Here is a 21,137-nt window from a genome sequence, read left to right as displayed (position 1 = left end):
GTTTTTAAAGACAGGGTTTCTCTGCAGCTTTGGAGCCTGTCCTGGAACTAGCTCTTGTAGACCAGTCTGGCCTCGAACTCAGAGTGATCTGCCTGCGTGCATCTCCACTGCACAGGGAGAGGGGCACGGGGGGGGGGGTATGCTTTTAAAATGCACTCAATTAAAATGAAGTTCCATGGTTAAGAGCACTTGCTGCTCTTTCAGGACACAAATTAGATTCTCAGCACCCACATAGCATTCACAACTACCTGTTAAGTCCAGCTCAAGGAGAGACCTGACTCCCCTGCACTCATGTGTACCAAACTGCACAGACACACACACACACACACAGACGCACACACACACACACACACACACACACATATAAAATTAAGACAACACATTTTTTAAATTAAGCTCTACATGTTTACATATTTAATTTAAGGTCTGAAATCTTCACTCCATCAAAAAGCCCTTAGATGAAGAAGCCTGTGTCACATATATTCCTTCTCCTTACCACACCCATCCCACAAAAGAAAGAGGATGGAGGAGAAGGTTAGCATGCAAGGAGGCATGTGCTCTGTAGGAGACTGGAGCGCTACTGGGCACAGCTGGGCGCAGAGCAAGGCTCTCAGCTGCCCACATCTCACTCCCCTCAAGAGCCACAGTCTAAAACAAATGACACAGAATCAAACAAATATGCATGCACCTTATACTATTTTTCTCAACTATGTAAGCTGAACTATATGGCCCAGTAACAAATACTTTTACATTCCTATTACATTTATGTATTTGTGAGTACTCATACAGGTGGAGGTCAGAGGACAGACGTTGGGAGTCTGATCTCATTCTACCACATGGGTCCTGGGGATTGGATTCAGCTCACCAGGCACAGGCAGGTGCCTTTACCTGCTCAGCCATCATCTTCCCTGCCTCCAAAACAAGTCCGTAACTCGTCTAAGTTCAACCAGAAACTAGATGTGCGTGGTGGCAGTGCACAGTCCCAGCACTCAGGAGAGCCATGGCAGAGGATCAAAGGTGAGAGGGGAGGAAATCAGGCAGAAAAGGGAAGACCAGGAAGCTATTTAGAGGATGGTGGCTGGCCATTCTGTGCGTATCTTAGTGTACTATGACTGAGCTTCAAGAGAAGCTCCAAGGCCACCATGCTCCATGCTGTGGCCCTTAACATTCAGACTGAAAAGGCCAAGATAAAATGCCGGCTAGGAGGGTCACATAACCTGCAAACCCTCCTGTGGGGCCTCACCGAGGTAGAAAGACTTAGAACACAAATGAACGTGACCTGAGTGACAACTCTCTGCTGCCACTAGTCAGGAATGCCAGCAGTTACTGCAAGTTATTCTTCCCAGTCTTCAGCTCACTGTGTAGGACGCAGTGGGGAGAGGAGAGGCAGCAGTGAGAAGAAGGGTTAGATCCCTGTTTCCTGCAGCATGATGATGCACGACTTTAATCCCAGGACTCAGGAAACTGAGGCAGGTCAATATCTGGGTGTTCAAGGCCAGCCTGGCCTACAGAGCTAGTTCCAGGACAGCCAGGGCTATACACAAAAACCCTGTCACACACACACAAAGCATCCCCCTCCAATAACTCCTAAAGGGCAGGAGGATTTCCAGGGCACAGTCAGCCTCTGAACACATACTTGGAGGAGAAAACAGGACCTGGGGGCAGCAGACACGCTCACCTGCTGTGGCTGGTACCTCTGCTGGGACTGGGGCTGCAGGTACTGGGCCTGGGGCGGGAGGTGCGGGGGCTGCGGCTGCTGGTTGTAGTATGGCTGCTGGCCTTGCTGGCAGTAACCACTCACACCTTGCTGTCCATACTGCGGCGGCATCTGTAAGAAAGGCAAACGAAGCAAATGAGGACTGAAGAGATGGAAGTAAATGAACTTGAATAGGGGTTTGACGCCATCGTGTGAAGGGAGACACAATGCAGTGGTTTACAGCTCTTCTCATAACTTGACTTTCTGCTTCTGTCACATACCATCAACAGACAGTGTGACATCTATCAGGTATCAATGTCTAGGAGTAGGGGTCATTCAAACCCCCCAAGCAAACTCGTGATGAGTTCACACAGTCCAGGCTAACTCACTCACACTGTAGGAAGGCTGTGATCGGGTACACGGTGTGCTGAACACGCTTTTCAGCCTCTAACAGATGTGAGCTGATGACGTCAGCACCTCCAATTACTAATACACTATAAGGAAAGTGTGCTCGTTGCCATCAAATAAAACCCCTTGGTCTTAAATGTGTCTCAAAGGCCCAAGTGCAGAAATCTGGAGCTCCTGTGAGGCCTGCAGGACAATGGGGCACTCTCAGAGGGAACAGTGGGACTCCAACCCCTTGCACACTCATCTCTGTTGCTGTCCATGCAGTGAGCTCTTTTCTCCGGCATGTGTTCCCGCCATGTTGTGCGGCCTATCAAGGACGCTGAGCCACAGGGCCAGCCAATCATGTGCCCTCAAAACTGGGAGCCAAGAATCTGCTTCCCTATTCGAGAGGATTACCTCAGACTTTGTCTTAGTAATGGAAAGCTAATGCATACATAGAAGATACTAACTATATCAAATAATACCATGCCCAATGTGTGTTCCTGAAAGACAGATGTCCATCCAATAGAGGGTAGATTTCATAGCTGACAGAACAGGCAATAACAAAGAACCCTACACTGCAAAGACCAGAGCTAGATCCAGACAGCAGAAATCATTCTTCTTATCTCCAGCGCCCTGCCACCTAAATTCCTAAGTCACTCACTGCTCAGAGGAAAGTCCTCTCTTGTGTAAAAAATATAACACTGACTGTATTTTCTTCAAAGTGATCCCCACACACCTAATAGAGTTGTTGGGTTTTGGGGTTTTTTGTTTGTTTGTTTGTTAGTCTTTTTTGTGTGTGTGTTCCCAACCCCAACCCAATTGGGAGAGCAGGAAAGAAAAAGAAAAACAAGATCAGGCAGTGAGACCCACTCAGCTGCTAAGGATAGTGACATTATTCTCCTGTTAATAATACCACAATATGGTCCATGAGAGAACTCCAAGAACTTCAGCCCCATGAGCCCACACATTTCAGAAACCAAAGGACCAGATCCACATTGAAGAGCCAAATTATCTACAAACATTCTAATGAGTAAAAAAAAAAAGTGAAAAAATAATATTTAATACTAAAAAGTTTATCTCCAAGACAATGCACAAGTTCACAGCACATACAATGGAATCAAAGGAAAATAATGCAAAAAAAATAAAAAATAAAAAAGCCAATGCTCCTGTTCCTTTCAACCCAGGTCAATTATTTTCTAAAACCTTCCTGCAATAACTGCAGAAAATATGGTCAAATTAGTTCACAGGCTTCTCACATACAGAGCCTAGGCTGCTAAGGCAAGGCAAGTTTAAAATAATAATAATAATAATAATAATAATAATAATAATAATAATAACATTAAAGAAATCTTTGCTTTATTTTAGTTTGATATTTTACAACGAAACAGTGTTAAACCAAAAATTGCTCATACAGTTCAACTCCACATACTAGAATACCCGTACAAGGACCACGTGTGCTCCTCCCATTCAATGCTCACATGTCTGATTTGGTATCTAAAGCAGGATTTCACATGTAGCTGAACTTCACATACTAGAATACCTGCACCGGGACCACGTGTGCTCCCCCCCCATTCAATGCTCACATGTCTGATTTGGTATCTGGATTTCACATGGCACCTCTGTGCAATTTGAAGCAGCGAGGATAACATGTCTGCCTGTGTTACGATGACTGCAAGCCTCAGTCAACACAGCCAGCAACCCCCCCCCCCCGAGGAGCTTTGTGCTAATATGTTGACTCCATGGTGTATGGAAACTCTCACACACACTATGGAAGTGGTATTTGGGAGAGGGCCTCTGTCTTACACGACAGCAAGTATGGCCCATCCCATCATTTGTCAACCATGTGAGCTGTAAAACTGGACGCGATGAAGGTGTTCATATCAAGGCTGCTGCTCCTCATTGAACTACAAGCTGTAATGTGGCATTAACTGCTCCCTAAGCGCTGCTTTAAGAACCAACTTCTCACCATGATAAGTAACTCCTAGGCTGAAGCGAAGGCTCTCAGCTCTTGAATAGTCAGTTGGTTTTGTTTTGGCCAGTTTAGAAGTAGAACTTTCAAACACTGCATGCTTCTGCAGACTTCTTAAACGAAATTGCACTATTTTAAAACAAAGACCCCAAAAGTCCAGGAGCCGCTGTCTCCTTCTCAGTTCTTGGCCATCAGGGCCCCAGTGTAACTCTGTCACTCCTGCAGTGCTAACTAGGCCTGAGAAGCCCACGAGCACTGCCCAAGTGACAAAGGATGTGTCTATGAGGAACTCCCTGTAGATCCATGCTGACTCCTCAGGGTCCTGGGACTCTCACTTGTTCTCACCATGTTTGGAATCAACTGAGATTACAGACTGACAAGCAAGTGAGGCTGACAGTTTGGCATTTGCACTTCAAGAACAATGTTTAAATAAAAACAGAATCCTAAATGCATGTACACTCAATACACCAAACTATACATATGAGGTTCAAACTTAGACCACAGAAATCAAGGTAACAGATTGCAAGACACTGGGAACTTTCTGGGAGTGATAAAACTATCCTTAATTTGTAGATAGTTTCATGGATACTTGGACATTTGTCAAAATGCATCAAACTACATGCTTACTTAAAATCTGGGCATTGTAATATATATAAATCATACCGAAAATATTATAAAAATACACATCTACATCTAATAGAGAAAAAGTATCTAGATTGTTGACCTCACATTTTTACTGTTTGGTAAGACATTTTGATACACATATCAAGCATCTCCTTCCTGCCTTGCTTATGTGGCAGGCTCTATTTGACTATTGAGTAGATTGCTCATAGACGCTTAAGGGTGTTTTTCAGGTGTACAATTCATGTAACGAAAGTTAGAGAGCAACTGGGCATACTGAAACAATCAGGACTTCTATTCAAATAAAAATGCAGGCCTCTAAGGTAGGACACAAAGTGTACAGAAGCTACGTCTTCTTTACTTGGATTATGTCTCTAGGTATTTATTTATCTTAAGGGGAAAAAATGAAGCAAGTAAGCATCATTTGCATGGCTGGGAGTTTAATTTTGCCTGCTGAAAATTTAGAAGAGTCTAAAAACTCAAAGTCCATCAACAGACTCATTAAAAAGGCGGGGGAGTCAAAATATGACAGTGCCATTGAACACACTGGTTCTCACTACAGACAAAACGAGGAGTCCTTGTGCGCCTCTGATCCAGGACTTAAGTTAACAAACTGCAAAGCAATAAACAATGCTGTTTTATATAAAAATCTGGGGGTTCATGTGTGTACAAAAATTATCTACAGAATATGGCAGTGTTATCAAATCCTTAACCTGATTAATGACTTTTTCATGATTGTAGAACAAAATGTAATTTATTTCTGATTATTTAACACTGTTATCTTCTAAGAGTCAATAGAAAGTATACTGTAGCAACTTACCTTTAACAGCAGAAATCTCTGTAATTTGTTTTTCCTTAGTAGAGTTAGTCCCTCCCAGGTAAAATCTACACAACAGGAAGTCAAACTACAGAAAACATCTTCAGTTCAACAGCTCCACTCAGGTGAGACAAGCTCTCCTGGATTCTGAGTTCACAGAAATGTCAAATATTTTCCATGCATGAGAGAAACTAAAAGTCTCACACAGCAAAAAATCCAGACCCTCAGCTGATGGCTGGCTGAAGCAGCTGCAGCAAGAATGCGACAGTGTCAACATGTCCGCACAGACTAGAGTGCTACAGTGTCAACATGTCCACACAGACTAGAGTGCTACAGTGTCAACATGTCCGCACAGACTAGAGTGTGGCCGGCAATGGAATTAACAAGAGCAGTCATTCAATCCAAGTCCCCAGCTGAGAATGAGAAACAACCCAGGTGCTCATTCCTCACAAGAAAACAGACCCTGTCCTAAGGCTCACCTAAGGAGAGACTACTCCACAACTTCCTCAAATCAGTTCTTTGTGTGGGAAAGAAAAAGTCATCAACAAAGGTGCTGTGTTCATCACCCACACGGTGCAATAAGCCAAGTTTACACACACACATACACACACACACACACACACACACACACACACACACCCCAGAGAGAGAGAGAGAGAGAGAGAGAGAGAGAGATTAAGCTGGAGCTAGGAGACCCTGACACAGCATTCCTGGATCAAAGAGGTCTCATACCCAAGATGCAACAGGAGGCAGGGTACTGGAGCTCCAGGTATCTCAGGCTGCTGTGGGCCCCACCCCCACTTCTGTCTGTTCCCTGGCTCCCAGAAGGTTCTATACCACAAACACTGCTATCCAACTCAAAAACAATACAACATAACTGGGATGGTTTAGCAAGCCATCCGCCCAACCCCTCAGCAAGAAATTTAAGCTTTTTATGCCATACAGTAGATTTACATTTGTGTTGGTGAAACAATGAAAAGCTCTCGTCTATTACTAGCAACAGCCTTTTTTTAAATGACAAATCTGTTATTAAGCTTTCTTAGCACGGTACACTCAACATAAGATTTTACAGATAGAAACATATGAAATAATACCTATCGTTATATTGCTTGGGTTTACTTTACAGTTATTCACTGCCTACGAAATTTCAGGGCTTACTCTAGGTGCAACTGTTCTCTGTTTAACAAACCACAGTGCAAATGAACAGGAGGTCGGAACTACGTACTCAGAGCGAACCTGCTTTACGGCTGTGGGAACTAAATGATAGTGTCTCTTGTAACCTCAGTTTCCAGGAGTCAGGGACATGTCCAGAACAGCCTCTGTTTACTCTTAATAACCACTATGAATCTATTAGCATGGATTGATTTCGACCCTTCTTACATTCACTTGTATTTCCTGCCCACACCATCTCTTCTGGACAGCAATTCTGCAACATTATTATCTATTTTACAAAGTGGTAAATCTTCTAATTTTCATAATGAACTCAAGCTCCATGGATGTGCCCTAACTCATGCACAGACTTAGATTAATAAATGTATGACCAACAAAAAGGGCCAATGCCTTTACCAGATCACAAACCCCTGTTCTCTGCAGGCCTCTGTCTCTTGATTGAAAGCAATTCTGGTAAGTTAGTCCTTACAATGGCTAAAATAGCATGAATGATTTCGAAGCAAAAGGCTCCAGGCTGTGTAGAAGAATGGGATGCCCCTCCTTGTTACCTTTAAAAGGTGCCCTCACTAACATTCCAGTCTCCTCTCCCACCTCAGGGTACAAGCTCCACCTTCCATCCCACATCTACCAATTAAAGCTTTATTTAAGGATCCATAAAATGCAGACTTTCACTGGCAGGGAAATATTTACCTCTGTAATAACCCAGGTTGAACAAAAGTCTTACTGTGTACAAAGTTAACATCAAGTGTATAATTGTAGCTTTACATTCAAGTACCTTAATCATGTGTTTGCTTTAACACTTCCTTCCCATGTTGCTATGGAGGACATCGATACCAAGGTCTATACAGTCCGCACTGTCTTCAGATACAACGCGGGCACAAAAGGGAAACATTCAGCTCCAAGGCTAAAACTATGTGTATCATAGGGTAGTAATTTTTATCCTAGAAATTTTAGTTATAAAAAGATTGATCAGGGGCTGGAGAGATGGCTCAGTGGTTAAGAGCACTGACTGCTCTTCCAGAGGACCCAGGTCCAATTCCCAGCACCCACATGGCAGCTAACAACTGTCTATAACTCCAAATTCTGACACCCTGACATAGACATACACGCAGGTGAAACACCAATGCACAAAAATTAAAAGTAAATTTCAAAAAAGAGAGAGACTGCTAGTTTCCTATGTATGCAAATTTGGTAAGACAGAGAAGCAAAGGGCACCAGTGGTCAAGACTACTAACTGCTGCTGCCTGCTGGTGAAGATAGCACCCGGAAGGCATTCCACTGTCTTCCATGAGTCATAGTCCACTGAGGAGCCTGCGGACCTTTTTATTATTTATATAGGGGAAAGCAGCCATGCTCTGAGGGTAAGCGCTGACACTTCAGCTAACAAGGTTAGCCCTTCACAACATGAGATGTGTTCTCCCCACTCCCCGAACTTGTGCAGTCATTTTAGCAATGCATGAACATAGAACACAGCCCCACAAAGTGATGCTCCCTGGAAATCATCACGTGGGCAGCAAGAGAAGGGGCTCCGAAGGCATCTGGACAAACACTCACAGAACAGGCGACCAGAAAACAGAAAGGCCTGTGCCACCTCCTCAGGAAATTTCGTTATCTCCATCCAAGAAAGTGCTGGCTCAAGAAAACACACCTGGGCTCATCTCCTCAGAAGGAAGGCGTCTCGCTGGAGAGCTTTCTTACTTTATCACTGCCAAAACTCTGACAGGTACTTCCGAATCTATAAAGCACAAATTTCTTTTCTGGTTTTTCGAAACAGGGTTTCTCTGTGTAGCTTTGGAGCCTGTCCTGAAACTCGCTCTGTAGACCAGGCTGGCCTCAAACTCAGAGATCCACCTGCCTCTGCCTCCCAAGTGCTGGGAATAAGGCGTGTGCCACCACTGCCCAGCAAAACAGGATTTCTTAGTGAGAGGGCAAAAAGTTGTTTTCAAGAAGTAGAAAACCCAAAGTCAAAGCAGTGTGACAACAGTGTACACACACCTATGACCAGCGGTGTGACAACAGTGTACACACACCTATGACCAGCAGTGTGATAACAGTGTGCACACATGAGACCCGCAGTGTGATAACACTGTGCACACACCTATGACCAGCAGTGTGATAACAGTGTGCACACACCTATGACCAGCAGTGTGATAACAGTGTGCACACACCTATGACCAGCAGTGTGATAACAGTGTGCACACACCTATGACCAGCAGTGTGATAACAGTGTGCACACACCTATGACCAGCAGTGTGATAACAGTGTGCACACACCTATGATCAGCAGTGTGATAACAGTGTGCACACACCTATGACCAGCGGTGTGACAACAGTGTACACACACCTATGGCCAGCAGTGTGATAACAGTGTGCACACACCTATGACCAGCAGTGTGATAACAGTGTGCACACACCTATGACCAGCGGTGTGACAACAGTGTACACACACCTATGGCCAGCAGTGTGATAACAGTGTGCACACACCTATGACCAGCAGTGTGATAACAGTGTGCACACACCTATGACCAGCGGTGTGATAACAGTGTACACACACCTATGACCAGCAGTGTGATAACAGTGTACACACATGAGACCAGCAGTGTGATAACAGTGTGCACACACCTATGACCAGCAGTGTGACAACAGTGTGCACACACCTATGACCAGCAGTGTGATAACAGTGTACACACACCTATGACCAGCAGTGTGATAACAGTGTGCACATACATAAGATAAATTGTGATCACACTCTGCACACACGTAAGAGACTTCAAAACCAAAGGCAGGCCGCAGTGTGCTGAGGGTCTCACAGCCCCCACTTGCTCACAGGCACATGGGAAGACTCTGCTCACCACACTGAGACTCAGAAAATTCTGTGACCCCTGTGGGCTCCCCCTGCCCTTCTGTAAGTGATTCTAGCTTTATATAGCACAGGAAGAGAAGTCAAGAACTTTTCCACTTTCCTACATAAACCCAGCTGCCAACATGGATGCGCCAAAGGGGAATCTCTGGGAATTTTCAAGAGATAACCTTTGCTGAGGCTGCAATGTCAGCCTTGTAGCTGTGTGACGGGACCACGTGGGAGGAATATTTAATTTAAAAGGCTGTTCTCTCTGAGATAACTCCTGAATGGAACTGGGGATACAGAGCCCACCAATTTTAAAAGAGCCAATAGAGCAGCAGCTGGCACCTTACTCAGAAGGGAAGTCAGCCAGAGAACAGGAGGAAAGACAGAATCACTGCAGATCTTATAATACCTTCAGCATTGTTGGTCACAGGGGCAAAGGGTGTGTGTGTGTGTGTGTGTGTGTGTGTGTGTGTGTGTGATGTATACGCACTATATAAGTGGACACGTACACCTGTATGTGTGACTGTGAGTGGTATTTAGTTATAGTCTTTGAGGCTGCTTCATGTTTTCTATTTTTAAATGACATAGAAACTTTCTATAGAGTCCCATTTGATGTCCCACATGATTTTAGCCAAAAGGCCGAGAAGCGATCTTTGTTTTGTTTTTATGGATGATCTGATGTCAGGCCCATGACTGCAGCCTGCAGCCTCCAGCTCACTGAGGAAGGACCAGGGAGTTTCTACACCACACCCTCTTTAGCCACCATTCACTCATGAAAAGGAGATAGATACGTACAAAATCAGCAGAAAAAAGGATGCACTATCTCAAAACTGAAAATTTTTAAATACTGCCGTGTTTGATATATGGCCTTTGAAATGTACAGCATCTAAATGTGCCACGGGCTAAGGGACGAGCACGCACCTGAAGTGTCAAATATGACGAAGACAATGTACAAGTGGAAAGGAACACCGAAAACACAACGAAGAGAACCAGACTGGCCCCAAGCGTGGCTGGCTCCTCGAGTCTCAAAGTAGACTGAAGGCCAAAGCAGGTGGCCAGGAAGCTCAGTCCAGGGCTGAGAACAGGGAGAAGGAGATCAGAGGTGAGACAAGGAGAGCGGCGAGCAGAGGCTGAAAGTCAGTGGTGCGCAGCCTCTGTCTTTTTCTTTCTTGACATATTTCAAGTATTCAAGCTGGCCTCAAAGTCAGCTCGAACCAAGATAACCTTGAACTTTTGATCTTGCTGCCCCATCCCAGAAGTGCTGGAGTGGCAGGTCTGAGTCACACCAATGGTTCATGAAACACTGGGGGTCACACATGCTACACAAGCACTCTACAGTCCACAAATGCAGTTTGTTCTGTGCTGGGATTACAGGTATGTATGTGTGGTCACATCCAGTTCAGTTTTTATCTCTTGCTTTTCATATGTATGTGGAAGAGATCTGAAACGGGTCCTCGTGTTTAGATAACACTTTCCCACTGAAAGATCTTTCCAGACCCCTGAACTACATTTTTTAAATTGAAAAAAATAACAATCTAGCTGAGGTGACTATACACACTAGAACCTGTAATCCTAGTACTCAGGATGCTGAAGCAGGAGAATTCCACGGTTCACATCCACAGACCCTGAGGGAGCGTGTGTGGTACGGTGCGAACATGAGTAGACGGGCAGGCTGTGGCTTACTTTGCTTTTCCAGATGGCTCCCTGCAAGCAAAGCATCCCAGGGACCTGACTGTCACTGCCTGGGGAGCAAGACCCAGCTGCTGCATGAGGGCCCAGGCTCTAGGTCACCAGACTCTAAGGCCCAGCTGCTGTGAGGAAAGCTCCAGGCCGTTTGGCTTCTGCCAAGCTTGGCAGAAAGAATTAGAGAAAGACCTACGAATGCTACCCAGAGTTCACGACAAGATTTCTAAAAAACAGAAGTTAACAGTAACAACTTAGGAAGAACTGGGTGTGTAGGAACTAGCTACTGAACACACCTCTGGAACCCTGGGGGTCCAACAGTCACCTGCACAGACCCCGACCAGGGCAGTTGCCTACAAGAGGGACAGAGCCTGCTGCTAGCCAGGGCTAGCCTGGGGAAAAGCAGGAGTTTCGCCAGTGCCCTCTCCATCCCTGCAGGGTCCTCTGCTAACATTTTTATATCACAACCTTATTTTATGTTCTACTCTCTCAGGAAAAAAAAAAAAAAACTGTGACACAAAACACAGTATAAAGTTCGTCAGCTCTAACCAACTCTTTTCTAGAACCGTCTCTAGCAGTTCTAACTACCCAACACCTCATTATTTCATTTCTCCATTGATGTCAGTTTCCTTCACTGAAAACCAGCATCCATGACCATGGCAGTGCTACACACAGGTAGTTTCACTGAACCCTGCAACAATCCATGACAGGATAGATTCAGTGTCTACTCACAGAGAGAATCCGCAGCCAGCTGACCATGCTAGGTTCTGGTTAGATAACCATAGTGCCCTCAGAGTAGTCTGCACCTATGTCTTACTATCCCCCAGCTGACCACACTAGATTCTGGTTAGACTAACCATGGTGCCCTCAGGGTAGTCTGCACCTATGTCTTATTATCCCCCAGCTGACCATGCTAGATTCTGGTAAGTCTAACCACAGTGCCCTCAGAGTGGAAGTCTGCACCTACGTCTTGCTATCCCAAGCATCTACTCCTCATTACACAAATATCCAACAGTTCCTTATACAAATGTAAGTGACAACAGAACCATCCAGAGCCTGCAAATGGGGGCAGGAAAACCCTGGCACACTGACATAATGTAAGCAGGGCAGCCACAGCACATGCCGGGAACAGAGCACAGAAGACACTGAGCAACAACACAGCCCCACAGCAGAGAAGGGACCCACAAGATGAAGGCTGGGAAAAGGGATTCCAAGAACATGGGCTAAGCCGGGCCTAAAAAGAGGAAACTGGACAGAGGACTGGCTATCCACCAACAGCAGAGAGAAAGCGGGGGCCTGGTAAGAAGGCTCAGAGATAAAGACACTTGGAACCAAGGCCTGAACTCAATGCCTGGAACCTGAGTAACAGAAGCAAAAACCCAACTCTCATAAGCTGCCATCTGAACCACACACAAACGCAGTGGCAAGTATACACCCCCACACACACACACATACAATAAGCACACACACACAATAAACACAAACACATAAATAAAAGAGAGAAAACAAAGGACTTGAGTAACAGTAACAGGTGACAAGAATGAGACACATAAGCAAAACAAGGACCAATTATAACCACGATGAGGTAATGCCGGAGGACGCTGATTAATGCTGGCCAGGGTATACAAATGGCAGACGCTCACAGAAAACACTGGCTGTGTGAATGACTGACTCTATAATTGAGCACAATTTATCCTAGACCAGAAGCACACAAGGTACTACCCAAGCAAATAAGTTGTAGTTTAGTCTCAAAAACTCCAGTATAAAGAATACTCAAGTCGCTCAGAAATTCCTCACCTTCAGGATGGCCTTCCACTGTTAGAAAGGACACAGCTCTGTCTCTGGTGTGGGAGAATTGTCTGTATTCTGTCAATCATATTTTAATAAAACGCTGATTGGCCAGGCAGGCAGTATAGGCGGGAAAGCCAGACAGGAAGTAGGGGTGGAGCAAAGAGACTGGGAGTATTCTGGGACACAGGAAGCTCTCTCTCGATTCCTGTGCAGACCACTGAAGAGACAGCATGTAACCTGCCCAGCTGAGAAAGGTACAGAGCCATGTGCTAACATAGATAAGGATAATGGGGTAACATAAGTTATAAGAGCTAATAAGTAGCCTGACCTAATGGGCCAATCAGCTTTATAACTTATAGAGATCTCTGTGTGATTGATTTTCTCTGGGACTTGCCGGTTGTGGGGTACCGGGCGGGACAGAAACCCCAACAAGCCGGCCCCTCATGTTACATGTCTCAGGAACTAAATCCAGGGCAATGGGACAAAGCGACTCCCCAAAGTAAAATACTGCTAAGACAGACAGGTGCCTTTCTAAAGGAATGTCTGCATTTGTGTTTCCTGACATAACCCTCCCCTCAGGGACAGCATGTACAAACACTGGGCATGCCCAATATGCAGGCTTGGACTAAGTTCCAATGCTGGATGCTGTCAGAAGTTGAATGTTAGAGCACCAGAGCCCACGTCTTTCCCGTGTTCCTAAAATGTGAATAATGAAGACGACAAGCCAAATGCACATATGAAGAAACAGAGCCTGCATGTATATGCACATGTGTGTATGGGTAGAAGAAAAAAAACAATAAGCACAGACTTAAGCTTTGAAAATCTTAACCATCAAAAATAATACAATTTCTTCCAAAATAATCTGCTAGAATTTAAAATCTATAATATTTAAATTTCAAAGACCATATTCGAGGGTTCGATCTGGGTTTAGAGGAGCATTCTAAGCTTCTTCTACCAGCAACTTACAAATCCTCAGGAAATGAAATCAGCCATTGAGGGTCCCAAAACCACCCAGAACAACCATTTGCGTGCAGGCGTGCGTGCATGCGTGTGTGTGTGTGTGTGTGTGTGTGTGTGTGTGTTTGTGAGTGTATACAAGTCACCTGACGAAGAGCTGGGAAATCCTAGAGAAATCTTCTCCAATGTTTACCACTCACTTTAGAACCTTCTCCAGATCTAGAAATATGCGGAAATGACTATGTAAACTGTCTTCAGATCAAACGATTTCTTTGTTTCACAAATATACAAATATTTAATAAAATTGTAAAACTTCTGAAAAAGTCCCTGATATTTCCTTATGCAAAACTTATAACAAGTTTTAATTAATTACAAGTATTTGTTAATGTTCACAGATCATTGCTTTGGGCACCTAAGTAATGCATCATAAGGCTAGGCTGTGACTTGATGGTAGAGTGCTTAACCAGCACGCAGCGGCCTTGGTTCCATAGCCAGACTGCAACAGTACACCACCCAACGAGGAGCTCGTGGGAAGCCTTGGAGGACATGCTCCCAGAACAGTCCCGATTCTTCTCTCTCCACTAGCACTCCACTGTTTTCCAACTCCTTCCTTCTCTCTCCTTGTATACACCTCGCTCCATTTTTCTCTGGGCGCTATTAGTCTCCCCAGACCACACCTCTTTCTTGACTCTCACTTTTCTCCTTCTGCTCATCTCTTCTTCCTCTGGGTGGCATCAGCCTGCTCTTTTACCACCTGGCTCCTCTAACAGCTCAAACACACCCTCAGGGGGCATCTGGGCTCCCAGAGGCCCACAGCCCCACTGGAACAGACTCTGAAACGGAAGGCTGGCAGGACCCTCCTCCGATTACAATTTGCCATCTGCTGCTGTGCAGAGGGCTTGAAATTTGGCCTGTAGAATTTTTGTTTTGCTTTTCTCTCAGGCATGAAAGAACTGACTTCATTTTCTTATGAAAGATCAAGTTTGGAACACAGGAACACTCAGCACACGCATGTCTAAGCACACATAAACACTCATGAACGCGCACACACACATGCTCTGCTGCATATTCACAGAGCGTATGGATACAGCTCAAGTCCCAGTGAGAGCTGGCATGATACTTACAGAAACAATAGGGCACAAATCCTCTTTTAAAACAGAAAAACCATGCAATACTTTCCAAACTAAAACTGCTAAGTCTGCAGAAGTGTTTAATGTGATAAGAAAAAGAATCCACTAGAACACCTCTTATAATACTTGTTTTGGGCCGTTCGTTCCCAAAACGCTTTTTCCATTGCTATAATCTTTTAAAGTGCTCATCTATCTGGCTTTTACAGCAATCTGCAAGTGTGAAACAAATATACAACGCACAGTGGGGGAGGCTCGAGCCCTTAACCTACTGTACTCTCATTGGCCAGAGCGCACTGTTGCAGGGCACGGCCACAAAAGTGCTTATAGACTCCGCTGGTCTAATGAACAGTTACAGTTTTCGTAATTTTCATTGCTGTGTTCCACAGCTGAGTGATTGTCAGGCCAATGCCAAAGTACAGGTTCCATTTGAATGACATATGGCTGCAGTCAACCAGAGACATGTTACAACATTAAACAACACAAGTAGTCAGAACAAGAATACAAAATACCCAATTAACCTTCCCTGACTTCAACTCTGCATCCAGGTCCATTGTGAAGCAATTCTATGCAGTGGGTATGCTGTGGTACCTTCCAGACCCTGTGACAGCACATGCAACATGCGTGTACACTGTGGTGGTGCAGAGACGCATAGGCTAGTGTAGTCAGCCGGGAACAGCCATGGGGGATCAGGAGCCAGAGGCAAGTGAGTCCCAACCACACCTGTCTTTTGTTAAATCAGAGCCACCTCTTTGCTCAGCGGTTTCCACGCCTCCCCCAGGATGAGATAACAGTGCCATCCACCTCACTGAGTAGCAGCTGCCAAGAGAACACACTCCAAATGGTCAACTATGCAAATGACTACGACATCATACTAAGATTGAGCTCACTGGAGAATGACCACAAATATTCCCACATAAGGTACCAATGTAGAGCAGAGCCCACCCTCCTGCCTGCCTTTCAGAACACAAGCTACAGACCTGCTTTGCCCTCCAGCTAACTCTTCATCCTTCTCTGCTACTCCTCCTAGGAAGGGATTCCAACGACAACGACCCAACACTACCACCACGAAACCCAGACCAGCGCTACATGCCCTTTGGCTTGTCTAGTGACACACAGAAACATAAACGCGAAGGATTTTCCTGGGCATCTGCATTAAATGCCCAATGTGAGGTATGCATGCTCTTACTCAGAAGCAGAAATGGAAATAGGCGAGGAAGGGGTGGGACGCAGTGGTTCTGCACACTGCCCTGCAGCTAGGAGAGCGTTTTGCCATCTCCTCATCTCTGGCAGTCTCGATGGTCTGGTCCTTCTGTCTACCTGGCAATTCGAGGAGCTGCCCTAGAGCCCAGCAATGCTTCCACGGCTGCTTGTGCTAGACAGACAGCTCTTGCTGCTAACAACTGTGAGTGATAAAAGTGGCTCCTAAAATAAGAGCAAGATAAGCAAAGTGCTGGGAAACTTCCAAACATACACAATAGCAAATGCAGGACCCTGCAGTGACACCAGCAGTCAGAGGCCCAGCAAATGTGAAGGCTCCATCTGGTGTGGAGGGAGCACGGGGTGAGGGACAACTAATCAAAAGTCAATGGTTACTGTGGTTGTATGGAGGCCCAGACGGTACATGGCTACAACAAGCATGGATGTAGCTTTCGGGGTAAGAGGTTCTAATGCATTCTTTCCTTTAAACTAGCCTTTATCAGGGCCTCATGTGGTGGGCTTTGAAGATACTAAAGAAGAGCAGGAGTTTAGGAGAAACATCGTGTAGCAACAGGTAATTTTACTGTTTGGAGGCAAATCCAAGTTGGTGTGGAGTTGGGAGAACACAGACGAGAGCAGGGAAGACATGATCCAGCCAGCGACAGTGAAAAGCAAAACACAAAAAAATACATGGTAAGCACATGCTTGGTAGTGAACCCTAGCCAACTCCCCAAGGCTATGAGATCATGGATCCTGGAGGACCATCTACAGCCCCACTTCCCCACACCAGCGTAGCCCCAAACAGCGCTCTAATGTGTCCTCAGACCCACAATTGAGTGCAGGTCTCATACCTCATCCAGGAACTTCCCTTTGCAACAGACAGAGGGGATTACAAAGAAACACAACCAATCAAAACAGAGCTGTGGAGTCCAGACCCCACTCCCACACCTAAGGTGTAGGGAACACTGCAGACAAGGAGATGTAAGGGGTGTTTGCCGTGAGGTCGTGTCTCCTAGGAATGTCAGGAGCTACACCCAGAAAGTCTACCAACAGGGCTGCCGTAACCTGAGCGGAACACGGACAACAGCAGACACGCCAAAGCCGGAGGGGAGAACCCACAAGGCCTCAGCCATATGCAGAGGACTCCAGGCAACCAAGGAGTGGTGAGGGGAAGAGATGGTCTTGGCCAGGGAAGAGCACACTAGCTGGCTATCCAATACCAAATGATCATCCCTGAAAAATACATACAAGTAACAGCTTCTATTTGGGAATATAAGTATATATGTGTGCGCACGCGTGTACACACACAACAACAACAACAACTATTTGAAAAAGAGGTCATGAATTTAAAAGAACAAGGAGAGTATATGGGAGGGTTTAAGAGGACTAAAAGGGAAGAAAAATGATGCAATTATATTATAATCTCAAAATAAAAGGAAAACAAAACACACAGTGGCACTTCCAGCTGCGGTCATCTCACAAAGCTGGGCACCCTTAGTCCTCAGGCTGAGGGTGAAGGAGGAAACTAGAAACAAAAGATGGTGTTGGTAGAGAAGTCAGACCATTGGCTAGCATGCAGACTTGACTGACAGGTACTCACTAAAGAGACTTAAGCAGAAGGGCACCCTGGGATGTGTCAAAGAAAAGATTAATTAAACAATCACCAGTCCTCAGCATCTGAAAGTCATGGAAACTCTGAGAACAGAACAGGCATAGAAATGCATCTGCACGCAGAGCAGAGACCCCAGGATTTAATCCCAAAGGACTGAAGTTCAGCTGTGACCACTCACAGGGAAAAGAAAACTGACAGAGCCACCGTCTGATGAGCTGAAGCGGCTGTCCTGCCAGGGAGGCCATGGTCTCCAGCACCACAGAGGTCAAAGTAAGATGAAAAGTGTCTGGCACAGCCTCATGAGTAGAGTTGGTGACTCAGGACAACCACAGCAGGTGGGTGCCCATGACGGAGTGAAGAAATAACACCGTGCTCAGAACCAAGGTAACAGAAGCGTGTCTAGGAAGACGGCCCAGCTGGCAGTCAGAAACCAGAAAGTCTCAGGTTGAGTAGGCCATGGTCTGGGGTAGAGTCATTGAAACCAAGATCAAAGATCAACAGCTAGATAAAAGCAGTCAAAAGAATGTGAGCCAAGTTCAAGTTCACAGGCAAAGTCAAGATTCAACAGAACCAGAATGAGTGAGGCTGTGGTAATGCCACAAGGTCAAGGTTAGAGCTCACATCATCCATAGTATCATTTTATAAATATAAACACAAATTGGTTCCCCCAGGCACTCTTCCTGCAGGGCTTCAGTGCTGTCTACTCCACAATAGGAGACAGGGACGAACAGTGTTCAGTGGTCCCACTCGGTGCCGACAAGGCACAGCGGGAAAATCAGCCATGTAATCCAGACAGACATTCAGCTCTCACTCTCTCCAAAGGGTCCACTTCAAAAATGTTAGTGTTTGCAGAAAACTCTTACAATCCTCCTAACCTCCCCTGTCATCTGGACTATACAATAGTGTGCACTTCACTAACAAAACCCAGAATGAAATCTGCAACTTCAAAAAGGAAGTCTTTAACAGAAGTATTTAGCATGTTATGTAAACATGTTATTCACAGAAATGTACAACATGGGATTCTCGTCACATTTGCTGTGTTTGTTAGCGAAGTGTAGCACTCTGTAATCACCAACAGAGCTGTGGAAATCTCTATACATTAAGCAACAACGAAGTGTGGCAGTGAGCCATCCTTCTATTGAGTGAAAGGAAACACACTCAGGGGTACAGCTTTCAAGGTGTATCCTCCCCTGTCCGCAAGGAACCCCAACAGCTCACTGGCAAAAGCAAGAAGTCGCTGGCAGGGAGAAACAGCCATGCTCAGGTTCCGTTGTCCCTGTAACAAACCACAGCATGAGGTGTATGCTACACAGACAGCAACTGGGTGGCCAGTTTGGTTGGTGTTATGAACATGTCACCTCGCTTAGCCTTCGTCACTGGGTCTTAAAAGTGCAATTCACTCTGAATTACACAAACTATTCTCTTGGAAACTAAATATAGATATCAGTAACTAGACTGAATGATGGGCATAATTACAAAAGTGTATCGCACTGCAATTACGATTGTGTAAAGCTCACACGCCTCACTATCCATGCATGCCCTCTGTTGCTTCCCAACAGAAACCTTCTTCTTCTTTCACATACCGGCCTTCTACCACCTGGCATCCGGCAGTAAACTGGACAATGCCAGCACAATGCAGGCAAGAAGGGCTGACGTGTAGTAAACGGCTATCAGTTACAAGTGTTTATCTGGATTCTATTCTGGATCTAAGAACAGGCTGAACATTCATTATCTAAATCCTAGAAATCCAAATTGTGTGAGCACTAACCAACCTGGCCTCAAGTGTTGGTCTCCAGTCAAAACACAAGAACCCTTGGGCTCTGTGCATCAGTTTCCTGCTTAAATTTCAGTCCCACGTTTCAAAATGTCTCATTCTATAAATGTAAATATGTCCATACCTGAAGAACCAAACCAGAAACACTCTGGCCTCATACATTTTATGTAAAAGTTTCTCAACTCTACTCAAACAGGCAACTTAAAGACAGTCTCTGAAGAACTATACATTTTCTAGCAAGAGCAGACCACATGGGGGCTGCAGAGATGACCAGGCAGTGAGGAGTGTGCACTGCTTGTGCAGAAAGCCCCATTTCAGCAACCAGCACACAGCTGGGGCGGCTTACAACTATTTGCAACTCCAGCTCCAAGGACCTGGATGCTACTACCCTTGGAGGACACCCACACCCAAGTGCACACACAACACACAGACCAGCACACATACACATAATTAAAGAAATTTTTGAAAGTAGAGTATACATCAACCAAATCCAAACCCTTATTTGGCCTGTCAGCACAGACCAGCTGTTTTCTTTAAGACACAGCAATAAAGTCAGGCTGTGTGCTTTCCTTCCCAGCATGCAATACAACATGGACCTACACCAAAGGCACCGCAGACTGTCTGCAAAGGGAGGCAAGTTCTTCAAAGCAGAACGCAGCTGAGCTTTGTGAAGTGGCTAAGGACTCATCAGAAAGCCAGAGAAGAGGTACACCAAGGCATAAATAAAGACAACGGACAGAGTTCAGAGCACCCACTGAAAGGCAATGGTTTATGAGTGGTAACAGGGACTACGACGACTGGGCGGGCCCAGTCAGACAGAGAGGGTCCTTGTGTAACACTACACAAGTTACCAGTGGCCCGTTCCTTGCTTTTAACTCACAGAACCCTACGGAGTGCCATGTCTAAGAAGTGGACTTCACCACAGGTGGTAGCACCAGGGGTACACATTGCTGCCATCCCTTAGAGGAACTGGACCAGAGAAAACCATGAACACAGAAAAAGCAAGCAGAACCAAACAGGCTCTTCCTGTTGCCCTACATCATTAGAGATTTGGGTTCTCCTACCCTAGGATCCTGTGTCTGCAAAGGGTTTAGATATTAGATAGAAGGTTTAGCAGACAACTGGCAAGGCAGGCCTAAGGCCAGGAAAAGACAGGTCGGGCTGCGGAACCCAGAGTCCCAGAGACAAAGCCCAGACTCACCCTTTAAGAGAAGAGGCACAAACACCTCAGAAGAAAATCCTTAAAACACCAAGTACTGAGCAAAGTGCTGGAGAAGCATCTACGGCAATGGTACACAAGGCACTGTGTGCCACAGGCTCTGAGGCACAAGCAGACCACAGGACAGGCAACACCAAATCATATCAGCCACTCCGCCGAGTCCTGGTGTTCGGCCACGTTGTCACTCAGCCTTGTCCCATGCCTTCAGACACCAGTCACTGGTTTTCACCTGATGTTGACAGAAATCCTAACATACAGACATTT

The 21,137-nt window shown here is 45.5% G+C and overlaps 1 protein-coding gene across 5 annotated transcripts in view; it reads right to left on the bottom strand.

Moving 5' to 3' along the window:
- Arid1b (AT-rich interaction domain 1B) overlaps window positions 1–21,137 on the bottom strand; it is a 366,765-nt gene that overhangs the window by 258,016 nt on the left and 87,612 nt on the right. For all 5 annotated transcript variants that reach the window (XM_085687826.2, XM_085687808.2, XM_085687811.2 and 2 more), the window contains exon 3: window positions 1,679–1,828. In XM_085687826.2, coding sequence (XP_085543952.2) covers window positions 1,679–1,828 — 150 coding nt within the window. The remainder of the gene's footprint in view (window positions 1–1,678; window positions 1,829–21,137) is intronic.

The sequence above is a fragment of the Myodes glareolus genome, chromosome 1 (genome assembly GCF_982192425.1).
Source record: "Myodes glareolus chromosome 1, mMyoGla1.1, whole genome shotgun sequence".
Lineage (NCBI taxonomy): Eukaryota > Metazoa > Chordata > Mammalia > Rodentia > Cricetidae > Myodes > Myodes glareolus.
The sequence above is the reverse complement of the archived record's forward strand: the minus strand, read 5'-3'. Positions and strand labels throughout refer to the sequence as shown.